The sequence below is a fragment of the Candoia aspera genome, chromosome 4 (assembly GCF_035149785.1).
Source record: "Candoia aspera isolate rCanAsp1 chromosome 4, rCanAsp1.hap2, whole genome shotgun sequence".
Classification (NCBI taxonomy): Eukaryota; Metazoa; Chordata; class Lepidosauria; order Squamata; family Boidae; genus Candoia; species Candoia aspera.
In genome coordinates this window covers 49,105,189-49,124,127 of record NC_086156.1, presented here as the reverse complement: position 1 = coordinate 49,124,127, position 18,939 = coordinate 49,105,189, and the positions used below count along the sequence as shown (strand labels likewise).

Here is an 18,939-nt window from a genome sequence, read left to right as displayed (position 1 = left end):
CCAAGCTTGATAAATCAGCCAAGGTTCCCGATGAGTTTGCTATAGTGTGGAAAGGTAGCTTAAGGGAGGACAGTGTGGCAGCAAGGGACAAACAATAGAAGTTGTTAACAACAAGCTTGTACTGGAAATTGTCCCCATGTCCCACTTTCCATGCCTTCAGTGGAATGGGAATTTTAAAGTCTAGCCACTAAGGTCAAACTTTGTCAGGTGAAATGTGAATAATTTTTATCTAAGTCTGTCCAGTGCCATAGGTTCCCAGATCAGAGGGCAATGAGAAGATGCAGCTGGGCCAGTGAAGGGCTGCTTCTGGAAGGGACTTTGCACCATTAGCAATGAGTGTTTCATTACATTAGTGAGGGAGGAGAAATCAGCAGAATGGAGGTGCACAACTATTGTGGCAAGGGCAGATGATTACAGAAGCTCATACAAGACACTTCTGGTCATTCTGCATAGTGAAATCCTACAGTGGCATCAAATAATCTTTGTTGGTAAGGATATGCCTCTCAACCGCTTCTTCTCAAAGGCCATTTCATGCATGCTGCTCCTCTATGCTGGCCAGATAATGTTACTTTTTTCTCTGTTGTGCTCTTGTCCTTTCCAAATTGTCCTCAGTTCACAGTGATAACCAGATGGTAGCAGACAGATAGAAAAGAATATATGAGGGAACTATGTCCTTGCTACTAAGTGTTATATAATAATTTGGCAGTAGTAATGTCTTGGGAATTGGCCAACATTAGACTGATGTAGAAGACTCATGCATCATATTCAAACAATTTAATGGGTGACTCTCTTAATGTCACCACAAACCTGTCATGGTGGTCTCTGGCTCTTACCCATTCCATGTGATATGTTGCTTCCATGCTAGCGAATAAGAAGTCTGTCATTTGGTCACTCAAAGAGTCTGATCTGTCAACTGTGCCCCCTCTCCTTGGTTGCAAACAAGCCCTGGCCACTCTGTGAGGTGATTGTAGTCTGGTTGTTATGGTTGCTATGGGATAAGAGAAGAGATAATGACAGTGACATGGGATTCTTGAAAAATCTGAAATAGCTGAAGTGCTTTGAGTGAAACCTTGAGCTACTCTCAGGCATCACTTTGGTCTTCAGCAGGACATTTAAGGATTTGCTTCCTTTAAGAGATAACCAAGTTTTGTTGTTATGGTTATTCAAGTCAGTCTTGACTCCTCCTGGTGACTACATGGACAGGCCCAGGCAGTTTTCTTGGCAACATTTTCAAAAGAGGTTTGCCAATTCTATATTCCTAGTGCTGAGGGAGAGTGACTGGCTGAAAGTCATCAAGCTGCTTTCATGTCTGACGCAGCACTATTGCTCACATGACAGGTAGTCCTTGCTTAACAACCATTGATTTAGTGACAGTTTGGACTTATGATGGTGCTGGAAAAAACAACTTATGACTGGTCCTCACACTTAAGACCATTGCAACATCCCTGTGGTCATATGATCATGACTTGGGCGCTTGGCAACTGGTTCACATTTATGACTGTCACAGTGTCCCATGGTCACATGATTGCCATTTTCAACCTTCCCAGACAACTTCTGGCAAGCTAAATCAATGGGGAACCACATGATTCACTTAACAACCATGTGATTTGCTTAATGCCCACAGTGATTCATTTAAAGATGCCACAAAAAAGGTCATAAAATCGGGTCAGATTCACTTAATGGTTGCTTTGCTTAGCAATCAGAATTCTGGTCTCAATTGTGGTCATTAAGTGAGAACTATCTGTATCCCTGTTTCTAGCCTGTTGTAATGACTGTGTTACTCAGCTTGCCATTAAATTCGATTCATACTTGTCTAAGTTAGAAATCTCTTTAATGGAGTGCAGCATACAGTACAATGTGAATAAAGGTTCCCGCATTTTCCCCAAGTTAAACAATGAGTTCAGCCCCCTCCCCTCATTGGCATGCAGCCCCCCTTTCCACGCCAGCCAGTTCAGTTTTCTGCAGATGTCTCCAACGGCTCAGCAGCTGGCGTGTCCCCCTCCCACTTTTGCAGACTCTCGAGTTCTGACACGTGTTAACTCCATTCATGCATGTGAATCTGATCAGATGTTCTGGGAACATTTGATCTGGGAGCATGACACCTGGTGCCTTAACCACTACACCAAACTGGTTGTCAATCAAGTCTTTCCTTAGATGAAACCAGTATAAAAGAAACTTCTGTGTCAAAAATCTATTGCCTTCCTGAATTAAAAACATAAGTCCTGCTAGATGAGAGACAAATTCCCTCTACTCCAAAACTCTCTTTTCTACATTTGGTGGGAAACATACAGGCAAAGCATACAAAGCACCATGATGTAAGCCCTCTAGGATTCCATTGTTCATATCTGACTATCATGATTAATAGCTATGGATGGGCTCAATCTCTCTAGATTTGGCTAATCCCTTTTAAAATCCATCTACACCAGTGGCTTTTACCACAACTAGTGGCAGTTAGTTCTGTAAATTAAAGGTGCATTTGGTGAAATATTTTTTTATTTCATCAGTCCTAAATCTCATGCTAGTAAGTTGCATTGGCTCATTTCAGTGAATGAACAGACAGCACTATCTCCCCTGTTCTACCTTGCTTCTTGTAAATTTAGTTGTTCTTCAAAGTGGCACCAAGGGAAAGGTGGCAGACGAGAGTAATCCTTTCGCTTCGATTCATGTTTCATTGTCTTTTTGAGGGTGGTTCTAAACTCAGGTCTAAGGGACAAAGATGTATCAACAAGAAACATCAAATCAGAAAGCACCAAATCAGAAAATTGCTCCATCTACACTATAAAACAGGGGCACAGACACACAGACACACTTTTGCCATCCCTGGAACTTCTACAATTGCCAAACAATGAAGTTTGAAACAAAACTTCAAACTACCAAGCACTGATGATGTAATCTTCCATCAGTTTTCAGTGGATAACCAAAGAAATTAGATAAGCTAAATAAAAAGAAACAGGCTGACATTTTATGAGAGGTCTATATTATGTAAATGATAAGAAGCTACGTTCTGGGGTTCAGGGAAACAACTTCCAGGCAAGAAAGCTGGCAAAGGCAGCATATGAATTGACTTTGTTTCCCACTATATAAATCAATATTAGAACAAACTTTGTTGCCTGATGATCCCTGTGCCAAAAGCCAAATATATTTCTTTAGTATTTTTAATGTACACAATGTTCTATCCTATATTAGGTTTGCCCATGTTTTCCACTGATGATATTAGATAGCTTAGTTTCTGTCTTTTTTCCTTTCAGATGTTGAATTTCCAAAAAGTCAGTTCTTCCAGTACCATTTTCTTCCAGCATCCCTTGGAAATTGCCAAAGGAAGAAAAATCTATAGACCAGCCTTTCCCAAGCTAATTGTGCTGCTTGGGGTTAAGGGACTTTAAAGTTCAATACATCTGTAGGGTACTAGATGGCTGGTCTGCAGTATCATCTCTGCTTCTCATACACACAGCTTTGTGTCTCATTTTTATTAGAACTCAACACGGATGTCAGTCGTCTTTTTTTTTACTGTTTGGCAGAGATCAGAAACTGGACTAAAGCCAGTTAATAAAATGAAGATAATATGAACATCTGGGAAGGAAGGCCATTCTGAGAACCTGGCAAAGATGTATCATTCCTTAGGGAAGAAAAGGGGTCAAAGGCCATTGTTAAGGTGAATTGGCATCTTGTGATGCTTTTATTAATCTCATTTTATTCTGAGATTGGCACTTATTTTTATGTGACTCAAAGATGAGCTTATTATTGTCATTTCTAGTAAAATTCAGACTTTATGGGAGTCATTGATCACTGACTTTTTTTTTTAAAAGGCTCAGTTTTATCCATAGTGCTAACTATCTAACGCTGATGATGTGCCATCTTGATTCCAATATGAGTGGAGAGAGGGAGGAGCTTATTGTTAATAAAACTCTAAGGCAGAGGTTTTAGGAAGAATAGTATTTTGAGGGCTTTTATTTAAACAATTGGTTACATCATGGCCAACAGTCTACCAATCCTCCATGAAAAACTTGGTATTAAATAACCCATGATATTATGAAATGTTAATAGATTTCAGTGATTATGTGCAAGGTTGCTCATACATTTTGTGAATTTGTGCATGAAATTTTGTGCAAAGAATTGATAATCTCACCTTGTCAAGTTGCTGAAATTTCATGGGATTTAGGAAACATGCAAGAATATCAAGCAGTCTACCCCTTTAAACAAGGTTTGGTCAGGGCATCCTTTCAGATTGGACATAGATCTTTGACAGCAATTCAAACATATAAATGTCTTCATGAGAAACCTATATACAGGTCAGGAAGCCGCGAAATGGACAGAACATGGCAAATCAGACTGGCTCCAGGTTGGCAAAGGAGTGAGACAAGGCTGTATACTCTCCCCTTATTTATTCAACCTATATGCTGAATATATATTAAGGGAAGCTGGATTGGAAGAGGATGAGCATGATTTTAAAATTTGTATTTATTTATTTATCAAATTTGTCACCACCTATCTCCTCCCACAATAATCTGTGCTATGTTGACACTGCTCTACTAGCAAAAATTTGAAGGCCTGCTAATAAAATCAAGGAGCATAGTGGAAAATAATGGAGTAAAATTAAATATGAAGAAGACCAAACTAATGACAACAGGTACAACTATCAGCTTTACAACATATAATGAAAATATCGAAGTGGTAAATAGCTTCTGCCTTTTAGGATCAACCATCAACAGTAAGGGAACAAGCAGTCAAGAAATACACTGCAGACTAGCACTTGGTAGAGCAGCCATAAGACCTTGGAACAGATATCCAGATGCTGTGACGTGTCTATGCCTACAAAGATCAGAATAGTGCAAGCCATGGTGATATTCTATAGAAATAAAAGTTAGACTTTAAAGAAGCAAGATAGGAAAAGTATTGACACTTTTGAACTTTAGTGTTGGGGAAGACTCCTGAGAATGCCATGGAAAGCCAAGAAAACAAACAAATGGATCACTGAACAAATCAACCCAAGAGTTCTCACTTGAGGTACAAGTGATGAGGCTCAATACTTCCTACTTTGGACACATGTGAAAACTCAGCTCTCTGGAGAAGGCTCTAATGCTGGAAAAAGTGGAAGGAAAGAGAAGAGGACAACCAGCAGCAAGCTGGATGGAGTCAGTTACAGTGGCAATGGGTTTACTGTTGTAAGACCTCAAAGACCAGGTTAGGAACAGATCATTATGGAGAAAATCTATTTATGTGGTCACTAAGAGTCAACACTGACTTGATGACACATAATCAATCAAACAAACAAACGTGAAGTAGAATGGAGCCCTGGTATGAGAGGATATGGATTTTAAAAAATTTCCCCCCTGTTGTATTCTAAATAATGGGCACATCCCTGCATTGGAAAAACATTTTAGAGTGAGTGAAATCTCTCTCTCTCTCCCCTCTCCCTGTGCAAACAGCTCAGGAAGCACATTCCAGATTGGATTCCCAGTAGTAATCCAAGGCTTAAATCTCTCAGTGGTTCCACCCCAGAGTCAAAGTATAGAGAAAAGGCCTCCCAACTGTACTTTTCTTTTAAAAAGCTATTGAACTGCAAATTCTTTGAATGGCATATCATTCTGTGTTGATGGTTTGGTTTGGTTTACTGAACTTTAGTGTATGTTTACAGTCTGTGCATGTTTTTGTGTCTTGTACATGCTGGACTTCTGGGTACATTTAGAACTTCAGAAAAACTGTGTTAGGTTTGGGTGGTTTAATGAGCTTTGATGTATGTGTCTGGCTCTGTGCATGTTGTTGATGTTTAGGTTCAAGATGCATTTCGATAAAGGTTTTTCTGGCTTGTACTGTCAGAGTTGTTCCATGAAGCAGGAGTCTTGGTCCCGCTGCATCAGTTAGTGTTTTCAGGGTTGCTGGGCAGGCAGTGGTGATAACCTTGTATGCTGCCAGCATACAAAAGGAGTCAACTGACTTGGATTGTGAACGTGTCATGACAACAGGACCAATGAGAGCAACGTCTTGAACTTCACCTACTATACGGTATGTGTTTACGTAAGAGTTAGCCCTCTGAATGCACAGGCTTCAGTCCACAATGTGAGCCTTTGTATACATACTAAGAAGTAAGTTCTTACTGTTACTTTTACAACCAACTCAAACAACAACATTGCAGAACAATGATCAGTGCTCCAAGTACCTCCAGAATCTCCAGAAATTCACCTTTTTTTGTTCCTATATTGTATGTTCTGTATTGGATATCTGTCTCTTTCTGCCACCTGCTGGCCATTAGTTTGTGCTATTCTGCTTACTGTAGTCAGATGTGCATGAAAGACTGTTGATACCATAGCTTTTATATGGCATTATTATGTGATGCTGTTGCTGTGCTTATGAAAGTTTTGAGCTGTTACCTCACTAAATCTTTCTCTTCTGTTCTGAAGCTGTGCTGAATAATTGGGTGGAATCATTTTATACGGAGGTTACTGATTTTATTTTTTTATTTTATTTTTTTTCTATCCTGCCTTTATTATTTTTATAAATAACTCAAGGCAGGGAACATACCTATTACTCCTTCCTCCTCCTATTTTCCCCACAACAGCAACCCTGTGAGGTGGGTTGGGCTGAGAGAGCGCGACTGGCCCAAGGTCACCCAGCTGGCTCTCACGTCTAAGGCAGAAACTAAGGCAGGGACTAGAACTCTCAGTCTCCTGGTTTCTAGCCTGTTGTCTTAACCACTAGACCACAACTTGAACATAAGTAGACCTTTGTGCAATGGGAGCTTCTGCACAATGCAGCAGGTTTGGTGACTAGGTAGTGATGGAGCATACTTGTGCAAATTAAATATTCTTTCCAGGCTCCACAGGACTTTACTCCTGGGTAAATGTGCATGGGATTACTAGACTTAATTTATGCTTTATCTTTGGGATTAATCCCCATTGTTTATAGAATAAATTCTTGCATTTACTTTACGGTGCATAAACTTTATGAAGATCAATATGATATTATGGTCTTTGGTTTTATAGTTTTTCCTTTAACGCACGACAGTCATATCATTATGGTTATCATTATTTTGTGCCTTTTGGTTATCTGAATTAATAAGAAACTAAATCAACAAGATAAAGCAGAGAGAGAAATAAAAACCATAACAATATTAGAATGTAATTTATAATATATCAAATAAAATGTAACAATTGAAGTAGATCAATATACTGTATATGCCTAATGTAGCTTACTGCAAGATTGCTACTCCAAGTATACTGTACAACACCTTCAATTACAAGTACAGCCAAAATGAAGTGGGAGAAGCTTGAATGAACACAATCCTACTGCAATGTTTATACTGTCTATTATCTCTTTCCTCAAGACGATCCTATAAGGTTTCAGGGACAGACTCTTGACAAAGCTCTTTTCGCTGGTAGTTAACAGTAAGGAGATTTCTAAGAAACACACTTTGACTTTAGGAGTAAAAAGAAAAAAAGACCCCATTTAACATTTTTAGCTGTTAACATGAGCACTGCATATTGAAACACCAAAAATAAAAAGTCCTAATTTTTCATCTCAATTTTTCCACTCACTTTAATTGTTCTAACAATAGATGCAATAGCAACAAGAACAAACAGCTGCCAGTCAGACAGCAGTGGATTTCTGGAAGATCCTTTGGAGCCCCTACCTCTGCAGGTAACTGGAGAATCAGAAGCTGAAATCGATTAAAAACTATATTCAGTGCTTGGGGGATGCCATTCTGCTGATTTCTAAATGGCCCCATTGTTTTCAGAATAAATCTAATTCTGAGTGTCTTTACTAAATATATATATTTTTGAGTTCAGCATTTTCAGGGTTTCTTTTCACAGTAGAATAGGTCCTGAGTTTCAACAGCTTGCCTGAAAGTTATCCTTGCTATTTTGCAAACCCAGATTTCAAATGTACAGTAACTAGTCCATATTCATCTACTCTGATCCTTTATTATACTGTGGCTATTCTTACTCAGCACCAACTTCTCTCATCAGTTGCAAAACACAGTACACTCAAAGTCAAGATGCCTTTGCTCTCTATTTTCTCAAGGTCCTTCACTAGGCAGCTACTCCAGCTTTTCCTGAGTGACATTGATTCTGGTTGCCTTCTGTGAAGTACAATGCTGCAAGGGTTTGGGAGAGCTGAGCTCCACAAAGTCATGGATACTCCCTTTGCAGTTTCTTCCACCCCCCACCCCAAGTCATTTTTTCTCTCTTTCCTCTCTTGCTCTCCTCTCCCGTACTGAGAATGGCACTTTAACCTCTTTTTCATATTTATAATTATGCAGTACAAAGCTGCAGAAACTCTGGGAATCTCTATGACAAGAAAGAACTGGAGAGCCAAGAAATACTTTTGAGGACTTTCTAATAAAAAACCTGAATAGAACTGAGTTTGGAGGTCCTTTGGCTTGGGGTCCTCTACTTGTGGAACTAGTATATCTGGGACTACAGCTAGAACTACAGCTCTGTCTGGAACTACAACTACAGCAGATTGCACATTACTTAGTGTCCTATGCATTAGTCTACGTACAGTCTTGTACATGCTGGTCTGTTAGTACTATATCTGTATGCTTATATGCTGAAATAATACCAACCCTATTCCATTAAATTAAAAAGGCATGGGGGTGGGTGGATAGACAAATGCTAAGTATGGTAAAAACAATATATTTCTTAGTTTATTATTTTTCTAATCTGCCCAATAACTGAAGTTCTCTGAGCAGATTACAGAGTTGTTACAAACTTAATAAATTATTAAAATCATTTTTAAATATCCAGAAGAACAACAAAATGCCATTAATAACTATCACGTGAATTATGGAAAACATATAACATCCAGTATAGTGGGAACTTAAGATATAACTAACTACAAAACTTTAAAAATGCTACAGCCAATAAGTTGGAACCATTCTAATAGTACAATTCTATATGTGTCTCTTCAGGTGTTAAGATCCACTGAGACTAGTGGCATTTAATCCCAAGGGAATGGAGATAGGATTGCAGGCTAAACTATTGCAGTTTTGTTTTCAGTGAAATAACATTGATTTTGCTTAATTTGAATATTTGTTAAGACTCCTTGATTTTTGTTTCAGGGTTTACCTCTGCCTATAACCATGAGATTCAGCTGCAATTCCCATGACCACCAAGAATTTTCACAGCACAGGAAAGAATGTCTGCTTATGACTCAGGATCAGCAGCCCCAAATAGAAGGGGCTGTTTCTACCAGATCAATAGTCGACGATAATACTGTTTCATTACTGCCCAGCCTGAGTGACGAAAACAGTTTACAGAGGGAGGAAATCTTTTATTCCATAAACGAAGAAGATATGTCATATGAGACTTACAGTGGTCAATCTGGAAATATAGTCAGGAAAGCAGTACATGTGACAGATGAGAATGAAATGCAAGGTAGAAGAGGACAACAAGAGAAAGAAGACGATTGTTTGGTGCAAGACTGTATTTCAGCTCCAGAAAGGAATAACTTTTCTTCTTTTGGTAAAAAGCACCTAAGTATAGGTTCTTTTTCCACAGAGGAAAATTCCGTGCCACCATTAATAAGACTTAGTGGTGGCCAAAACTGTCAGGGTAGAAAAGAATGTGAAAAACTTTTGAGAGGAGGAGGAGGAGGAGGAGGGGGAGGAGGAGGAGGAGGAGATGTAGGTAGGAGAGACATTTTAGAAGATATGACAAGGTGTGTAGAAGGAAAATTGTATGCAATGAAGCCTTATGAAAAGTTGGACTTTCCCATTTCAGTAACAAATGTCACAAGTGAGTGTCAAGATGCTAATTTCAAGGGTGCATTGAGGCATGTAGATATAATAGCCTCCAAAGATGAGTATGACAACATGACTGCATCCCCACAGATTAATGCTATTTCAAAGAGTTGCACTCTTCAAGCCTCCAGCCTTTCCTCTTCCTATTTTAAAAATAGAGAACTTGGTTCTTTGGACCACTTACCATCAAGTCCAGAACTGGATGAAGATAGGTATGTTCCTGACTCTGAAAAAAATGCAAGCTCTTTTAAATCTGTTACGGTCCAGATGCCTTCAAAGCTGATATCAAATATGCAAAGCATAGCATTGGGTGAAACTGCCATCAAAGACCTGTCTATGGATTTCTCATCCAAGATGTTCCAGTGCCCTAGGAATGAGTCTCTGGCTTCATCAGTTCTCGTTGAGTCAAAGGGGGAACATAAGCAAATGAGAGAAGCTTCTGCTCAAACCAATAAGAGGCAAGCAAAGAAAGAAACTCTTCCCCTGTTTCATTGTTTCCCTTCCTTTCATGGGCATGGTCACCTTGTGAAGTCTGCTTCTTTAGATACAGGACTTTATAGGGAGTACAGCGCGCACTGCCATGATGAACCTTTACATACTTGGTGTGCTCAGCCAATGGCTCACTGTTGCTCTTTGAACTCCCATCACTGTTGCTTTATGAGGTCTTTCCCCTTAGCTCCACCATGCAAATATCCCATGATGTGCTGGTCTTCTCACAGCACTACAGAGCTACAGCTTCGGAAAACTCTCAGACTACTGCAGGACTCAGCAGTGAGAAATATCTCTTCTGTGAGTATTGCTAAATGAAATGTGAGAGCCGTTCAGTATTTTGTCAGTTCTGCTAGTAATCAGGCAAGACTATGTTCTGCTAGTAATCAAGCTGGATGTCTGAAATAACAACGAACTCCAGATTATTTAAGAATAGCAACCAGAAGGTCAAAGGATTGAAAGCTATATGAGAAATAGTTGGGAAAATGTGCTGTGTGTTTAGCTATGGGAAATAAGATCAAGAAGACCTGGTAGCTGTCTCCAGCTATCTGAACGTTTCTATGCATAACATGAATCAGAACTACAGTCTATGGCTCTGGAGATCAGAACTAATTTCATCAGGTGGAAATTAGACGGAAAGAGATATCAGGTAAACATAGGGGAGTGGTGAACTTTTTTTTAATTGTAGGTATGAAAGCAGAGGCCAGACAGCCACCAGTTAGATATATTGCAGATCTTGCACTGACCAAGGCATTGAACTTAATGAGCTCTAAAGTTTCTTCACCCAATTCTGCAATTCTATAGGAACTTGTTTCCACCAGGTCCAATGCTGTCCACTCCAAATGGCAGCAATTCTAGAGGGTCTCAGGTAGAGGAGAATCACTTGCTACCCAATGCTTTTTTGTTGGAGGTTTCCAATTTGGCTTCCCCTGCCGTTTTTCACATGTGGGGAGGCTTTCTTGCTCAGCACGCTTAATTATAGTTACCTTCTGTCACCTTATTCAGGCAGTGATTTCACACAGACTAATTGGAATGCAGAGATGGAATGAAGATCTTTTCCATGTTCCCTTTATGAACCTCTGCATAGACTTTTCAAATCTGCAACATCTACATGAATATTTTTATTGTTTTTATATGATTGGAAATTCTGCTTTTTTTTCAGGATTACAAATTGTGTAAGCTATCCATACACAGCTGATTAATATTGGACATGCATTAAATTCTGGTTAAAGGTTTGGCTGATCACATAGAGGTTGGTTGTGGAGTCAGTGGGTGTGATCCTACCTCTTTGAATATAGAGTATATACCTTCAGTGAATATAGAGGAGTTACCTGGTCAAACCAGTATATTGTATGCAGTCTAAGATACTGTATGTTTCTACCCAACAGTGTTCACCCCTATGCAATCATGGTACAAGGGGGGCCCTAAAACTTAGGTTAACGCTGATACTTGAAAACCAAATTGCAACTGGGGAAGTCCAGTGTAAATACCGTTTACCTAGGGGGGAGAAATGGATTTCTCAATACTATTTGCAATACATTTTGTTTTAGGTTGTAACTTTGGGGGATTGACAGAAATGTCCACAAGATGGCATTGTAGGAGGAGTGTCATGTTAGTTTATAGTGGTCAAAAATGAGGAGGAGTCTGGTAGCACCTTTTCCAACTAACAAATTCTATTAAAAGGCTTTTGTCAGAGATACTACCAGACTCCTGATTTTTTGCCACAAGATGGCAGTGTTTCATAAATCACTCACAACTAAGTTGTGCTTTTAAGTATATGGTCCTAGACTATTTTTCCATCTTTTGGTATTTGTGGAAAGCACGATTTTCTCAGTAAACTTAAAAGGCAATGCTTAAAGGCACTGCATTACCTCAAGATCAATAATGTGAGTAAATAAACAATTCAGATGAAATATTATGGTTTTCTCTTTTTTCCTACTTATCTTCCAAATGTTTAGTTGCTATGATTGAAAAACCCCCCCTAAAACTAGGATGTTGCATATATGTGTCTCTTGTTTAGAAATATGAACATATGACCTCAAGATATAATATCCTGAATAACCTGTAATATCCTAATATCCTGAATATAATAGGGAGGTAATAAAAAAGAAAGTCCTCTTTGGGCTCACAGTAAGGGTGGAAATGGGGAATGGCAATAAATTAAAACAGATTGAGACTCTCATGTTGGGATTGCATGATTATTTGGGTCTCCATAAATGGGTAGAAAATGTTTGTTTGTGTGTTTGTACTAGTTTCAGCAGATTCCCACTAACATCCCGGAGATGTTGCAGAGCTACTATTCCCTCACCATTGGCCATGCTAGTTGGGTTGCTGTTGTAATTCAGTGATACATGAATAGTCATACGTTCCCCACATCCTTGCATTTTTCCTGGAAGGTCATCAAGTTGATTCTGCCCAGGACTATGGAGCTTCTTGTAGTAACTGCTCAGCAGAGGAGTCTGCCTACCACTTAACTGTTATACTGTAAATATATAGTAAATTGTTGTCTTTTCTTGGTATTGAATTTAGTGTACGGTACATGAAATTGAAGTTATGAAAAACTCATGCCAGAAGTTTCAAGAAAGGCTGGATGAAATTGAGCAGCACCTAACAGATCAAGAGGCTTTCTTTCCCAATGATCTGTTGAAAGAGGGACGGTAATGACTTCACATGTACACATAGTTGTCATTCAATTGCACAGTATACACTTGTTGTACTTACAGTTGCCCAGAAAAATGTGTCTGCCCTCTGCCTTGCAAAGCACAGTAAAGGGTGTCCTTAAAATAATGTATAAATATCTGCATTCAAAACAGAGTGATCCCCAAACAAAAATCATTATGGCCTCAATAGTAAGTGGAGTCAGTTTTACCCGCTTTCCCATTTGATCTGCCACTACTGCCTCTCTCCACCTGTTTGACCAGCATGGGGAGATTCAATATTCAATATTTAGCCTTAAAAACTAGAAAAGTGTGTTCATTTTTCGTTTTATAAAATCTAAACAGTTAATGTTAGCCATATGTTGTAACTCTAACTGAAGCCTATGGACCAATGGGTATGATTCCATACTGCTCCCAAATACAGGAAATTAATTGGATCAAGCCATCAATTTAAAAAGTTGCATTATTCCTTGACCAACAGCTTTTACCTTTGCATTGTGATTATATTAAGGGAGCTGGTGCTTTGTTGAGGATTGTGTTGCTATCTTCTGTCTTGTCTCCATGCCAGGTTCCACAGAGAGGAAAGGCAACGGATTCAGATCTTGCAACAAGCTGTTCATCAAGAGGTAGCTAAATTGGAATGCCAGCTGCAGGATCAGGCTTGCCAGGCCATGGAGGGAATTCTAATGGTATGTTATATGAGCAGATTGCCTTTGATTCAAGGTGTCATCTTTGAATAACCTTGGGAATACTCTAGTCCCTCAGCCAGAACTAGGTCTAGGGCACTCCAGAGCAGCGTATTTCTGCACTGACTTGCTACAGCTTCTCAAACAGAACTCACAGTTGTGTACTAAATGACTTGTGAGCAATTGAGCTGAGCAATCCTTCAGCTTATTTGGCCAAGCTAAGTAAGAGGAAGGAAAGCATTTCCTTAAGTTCTCTCTTAGTCTATATGGACTCTGGGGAGGGATGAGAGCCAGAACAGGTAAGACTTTTGTTCATTCCATAGAGTAGCAGAGGTTTTAGGGAACATGCATCTTGTACAGTTCTTTGGAGAATTAAAAAAAATGAGCTTTGTGGCTTTTAAGGACCTCTCTCTGAACAGCAATGTCCATTACAGTGAGAAAACATTGGGAAAATATCCATGTCATTTCATTAACTACTTGACAAAAAGTTCTTTTTCAACTATACTATTGTTGCCCAACAACTGAAAATTGTGAAATTCAACTTAGGCTTTTAAGGTCATCATCAAAGAAAGCCATGGAGGCTGTATATACTTGTAAACATTTACAAATGGTGAGAATTGTTTCTAATTTTAGCAAGGAAATGGTATGTTGAGCGGAAACCTATAATACTAGGTTACATTTTGTTATATCCCATGCTCTATTTTATTTTAAAATTCCGTTTTCAAGAGGGCTACCAGATTTGGCCTGCAAAAAAACAGCACCACTGAATTTTGTCTGCATGATCTTTAGTCACTCAAAGAGGTTGTAAAAATGAAGCTGAGGAAGCACATAGAGCCTGTAGAATATCCACCATTATTCATTGGCCACGCATAATTTTACAGAACTATAGTATTTTCCATTGCAAAATATAAAAGGAGGCACATAATACAAATTTTAAAGATTCTAATAATCTACATATATAACTATAGCAGTTCAATAGAAATTATCTCAGCTCCATTTCTGAACCTTACAACACTGTAATATGCATGAAGTGAAAGTACATAAATAAAACAAAATAGCCAAATATTCCATATATTTGAAGATAAGGCTCCCCAACATTTATAAGGCTCTACACTAAATTTCCCATTTCACTTGGAAATGAGACTTGTGGAGTAATTTCTCATTTTTAAACAGAAAGTGATTTTATTGTGAAAGACAAACCAAAGCCCTGAACAAATTATGTGGAGTGGCTACTTATGGATTCTTATCAAATTTGGGCTGCAAACATCTGGACTACAACTAGATGGCAATCTCTCTCTCTCTCTCTCTCTCTCTCTCCTACTTTTTAATATAGTTCAGCCAATCCCCCCCCTTTTTTTTTGCAGCATTTGGATCAACTATTAAGTGCACAGTCTACTCTATGCTCAGAACTTAGAATTTCTGATTCATGGGAAGAAAGTGAAGATAAGACTGGACATTCTTTTCCTGCTTTCTTTGCCAGAGCTGGATGTACAAAGGAGATCCGACACAGGCCTCCAACCAGGAGTGCAACAATCCTGTCAAGTCCTTCAGCTACTTTAGCCAGGCAAAATGAGCTGCGTGCCTCAGCTTTAGCAACTGCCAAGACCAGCTTGACATCAGTTCCCAAAGAGCTTCACAAGAGTAAAAAAGAAATTAAAGGTCCCTCTCAGCCCAAAATAGACTTCAAAGCCATTATGCAGAATGTAAGGATTGCGTCTCAATGCCTCTGGTTCCTAAAGTGGAGATGGATGGAACTTTTCTTCTCAAGCTTACTGTTCTTTGGATATGCAGCAGGGGTAGAGGGGAGGAACTTATTATTAAGAAAGTGAGTGCCTAGATAGTCTGCATTTATGCAATGGATGTGCTCAGGTATAGCATTTTGCAGAATATTTATACAATTAATGTTTGTTACATCCAAAAAACAAACTATAAAAGTAATGTGTGATTGTAGGGAAGATGTAGCAATTGTGTTGCAGTATAAACTCTGCCCCTTTTGTACTTATGTCATGATGTTGCATACAGGTACTTAAAGGGTGGAGCTTGGGTATCATGATACACATTTTATATCTTGGCTTAATCATGGCTACTTTTGTGGATGACTCTGAGAGTGACATACAATTTGAAATCATTTCATTGACATTTCATATTAGTGAAACTATGCACAATTTTTCATTTTGATTAAAATTTTATTTATTTATTTATTCAATTTATATAGCTATAAAATACTGTGTAGGTGCCACTAGCTGAATAAACTACATTGGCATTCAAATCCATCCCATGTGCTACCAGTTGCCCATCCATACTCTAAAGCATCTTGCACAATTTGTATGTGTTATAGTTAACATATTAAGATCTAACATCTTTTTTGTTCCCTAACTGGTATGATTGAAGTGATCCTTGGTCCACTGTGGGTCCTAGAAGTATGTTCAAGAGGCTATAAGATAAATTAGATAGACTGGATTTCGCTTTCAAGATCAATTGCCTGACATCAAAAGGAAACACTTCTCTCTAGTCCTTGTAAAAACTTCCACAACTTCCACTTCTGGCAGCAGAGAGAGAGAGAGAGAGAGAGAGAGAGAGAGAGAGAGAGAGAAAGGAACATTAATGGGAAGTGCCTGAATATGTTAAGAGAGCCTTTCAATCCCAAACATTCAAAATCCTCCTAGCCCCCAGATATATCTCCAAAGCAGTTTCTAATATATGGAGCAGATGCAGATAATTCCTTCACTTGGTAGTCTTTTTAAATTTCTTCACACACTACCTTCAAATTTTTGCAGGCCATTCAAGTAAAAAAATTACTTCTAAGAGCACCCAATCTTATTACAATTACTTAACCCTAATCTTAAACAGCTACACTGGAGTACACTTTCCAGAATTCCCAGCCAGCATGGCAGTAATTAGGAAGCAGAAATAAAGGATCTGACTATTTACATGCTACTATGAACTGAGCTAAATATAGGTTCTATGCAACATAAACATCTATTTTCATAGATAAATGTAATTTCTGCTGCACTTCAGGAGCTCCGTTGTATATTTACAGATTGTCAGTGCAACAGATGCACACTTTGTATATTTCCTAACTCATATTGCATTGAGAACTGTTAAACTTGGTATTTGAATCTTGGTTTGATGTTATTTTTACAGAAAACCTTTCATTTTCTATTTTGGAATAGTGTAGAAGTGGAAGGGTTTGTGTAGGGATCTAGGGAACTGCTCAGCAGTATATTTCCAGGAAAAATGATTGATTCATTTGAAAGCCTTTATCCACTCTCCTCCCTCCCTCCATTATCAGAAAAAGCCTTAATAAATCCTGACACCTTTAGCAGAAGCTGCAATAATCTTTTTTAGGCTTTCAAATGAATCAATCATTTTTCCTGGAAATATACTGCTGAGCAGTTCCCTAGATCTCTACACAAACCCTTCCACTTCTTCTACACTATTCCAAATCAGAAAATGAAACGTTTTCTATAAAAATAATAACGTCAAACCAAGATTCAAATACCAAGTTTAACAGTTCTCAATGCAATATGAGTTAGGAAATATACAAAGTCTATCCCTTGTGATTGTCAGTAGATAGTTACATTTTTGCAACTGTTAATCTGTTCATTCTTAACTTATGGTTTATTGTTTCTATCTTCTTATTAGCTCAAAAGATCTTTCCGAACTTCTTTCAATAATAATGCAGCAGAAGGAAGGGAATGACGGAAGCCATTCTGCTCGAAGCATTATTTTTCTAGAAGAAAAACTTTTGAACCTCTTCAGAAAACTGGAAATAAGCTGCTCTACTATGTGAGAATTTTCCTTAAATATTAATTGATTTCATGAGCAAAAAGAGATGGATGTGGGAAAAGACCTGATAATGATCTTATAAAATAGATTAGAGAGCTATGAGCATAACAGTCAACAGATCTGTACTGAATATGGAAGTGATAAGAAAAAACATCCTTTATCAAAAGCTCTGTTTCAATTGCTTTATTGTTGCTGGATTTTTTAAAAACATTTCACATGTAAGACTGATACTAACAACAAGATGATATGAGATAACTAATCATAGTGTGGCCTCTTCCCAAAATTTTCTATGCTTTGAACTATATTTTCCCCTGATATTAGGCACCATCTATTGGTAGGAGTTTAAAACAGCAGGAGCCAGAATTAACTGTTAATGGGCAGTTGTTACGGCCACTTTCCATCATGAGAAATAAAATGAGAAAACTTGTTTTTGCTTCAGGAATATGGTTCTCAGGTTCCTTTTGAAAACAGCTGTATATTTTGCATTCTTTATTTTAATGTTTTGAAACTTTATTGACTTTATAATTGAATGGATTTTAAAAAAAACAGATTTGGACAGCATCTATGGATTTTAACTCAAAATCGATAAAAGCCCTCTCTCCTCAAAATGTTGGGTCTCCCTTCTACTATCCTTCTAACTTACTCCCTCAGTTTTTAAAAGTTCTCCTTACTGGTTGATTTCTAGTAATATTTTTATGTTGCATCTGATAGCCAGTCAGTTCAACAATATTCCTCAGAATTAAATCCTTCATCTGTTCTTTGGCTGGTATATCACCAGTTGTTACTTGTCAGAATAATACTTCTCAAATGCTAGACATCAAATTTTAGATTTTCACTAGTTAACATTCCTAAGGGTTATGACTGTAAGAAAGCAATGTAAGAAAGCCATTAAATGTTGTGAATGTAGAGCCAACCTGAAGAAAACCTGATTTTTTTTCCCTCACACATGTTCAGGCTATTGTGCCACCAGTTTCACAAATCCATATACACACTTTTCTTCTGCCTCTGAACTGGAGAACTGTGGCTGCCTACCCACAACATAGTTTTGTGATAGCTAATACTGGCTTAAAATTAATGTGTATTTTGGTAAATTTCATTCACAATAACTAATATTAGCTTATTAAAGTGAAAAACAGCTTTTATGTCTTCATTGTTTCTGAGATGCCTAAATACATTACATGTATAGATCTATTCCTGTTACATGGAAATCTCTCTTACCAAAGTGTGAGGGAACTATAATACCGTTGCCTATATAACAGTTTCAGATCATATCTGACTTTGAGAAAGATTTCTTAATTTCCTTATTCCATTTGATGTGACACTTCACTCGGGGTGAGCCACTGAGCATTTCTCAAGCACATCGACCATTTGTGCAGCTTTTAATGGCATATGCCTTTTGACATTAGCAATGGCCCAGCTGTTACTCCATGGCAACCATGAGGAGGGGTGGGGGCTAGAGAAACACTCAACACTGTTTTTGCTGCTGCTGTATAAGGAATGTTCAATTTATATCCATATGCTGCTTCTAACCCACAATAGAGTTCATACATCAGACTAAGCTAAGACTAAATATAGCACG

The 18,939-nt window shown here is 38.3% G+C and overlaps 1 protein-coding gene across 1 annotated transcript in view; it reads left to right on the top strand.

Moving 5' to 3' along the window:
• The window catches only part of ITPRID1 (ITPR interacting domain containing 1), a 36,699-nt gene extending 19,426 nt beyond the window's left edge, over positions 1–17,273 (top strand). The window contains exons 9-15 of the mRNA XM_063302040.1: positions 7,553–7,635; positions 9,059–9,551; positions 9,720–10,528; positions 12,758–12,885; positions 13,463–13,574; positions 14,936–15,274; positions 17,217–17,273. Coding sequence (XP_063158110.1) covers positions 7,553–7,635; positions 9,059–9,551; positions 9,720–10,528; positions 12,758–12,885; positions 13,463–13,574; positions 14,936–15,274; positions 17,217–17,273 — 2,021 coding nt within the window. The remainder of the gene's footprint in view (positions 1–7,552; positions 7,636–9,058; positions 9,552–9,719; positions 10,529–12,757; positions 12,886–13,462; positions 13,575–14,935; positions 15,275–17,216) is intronic.
• The last annotated feature ends 1,666 nt before the right edge of the window (positions 17,274–18,939 follow it).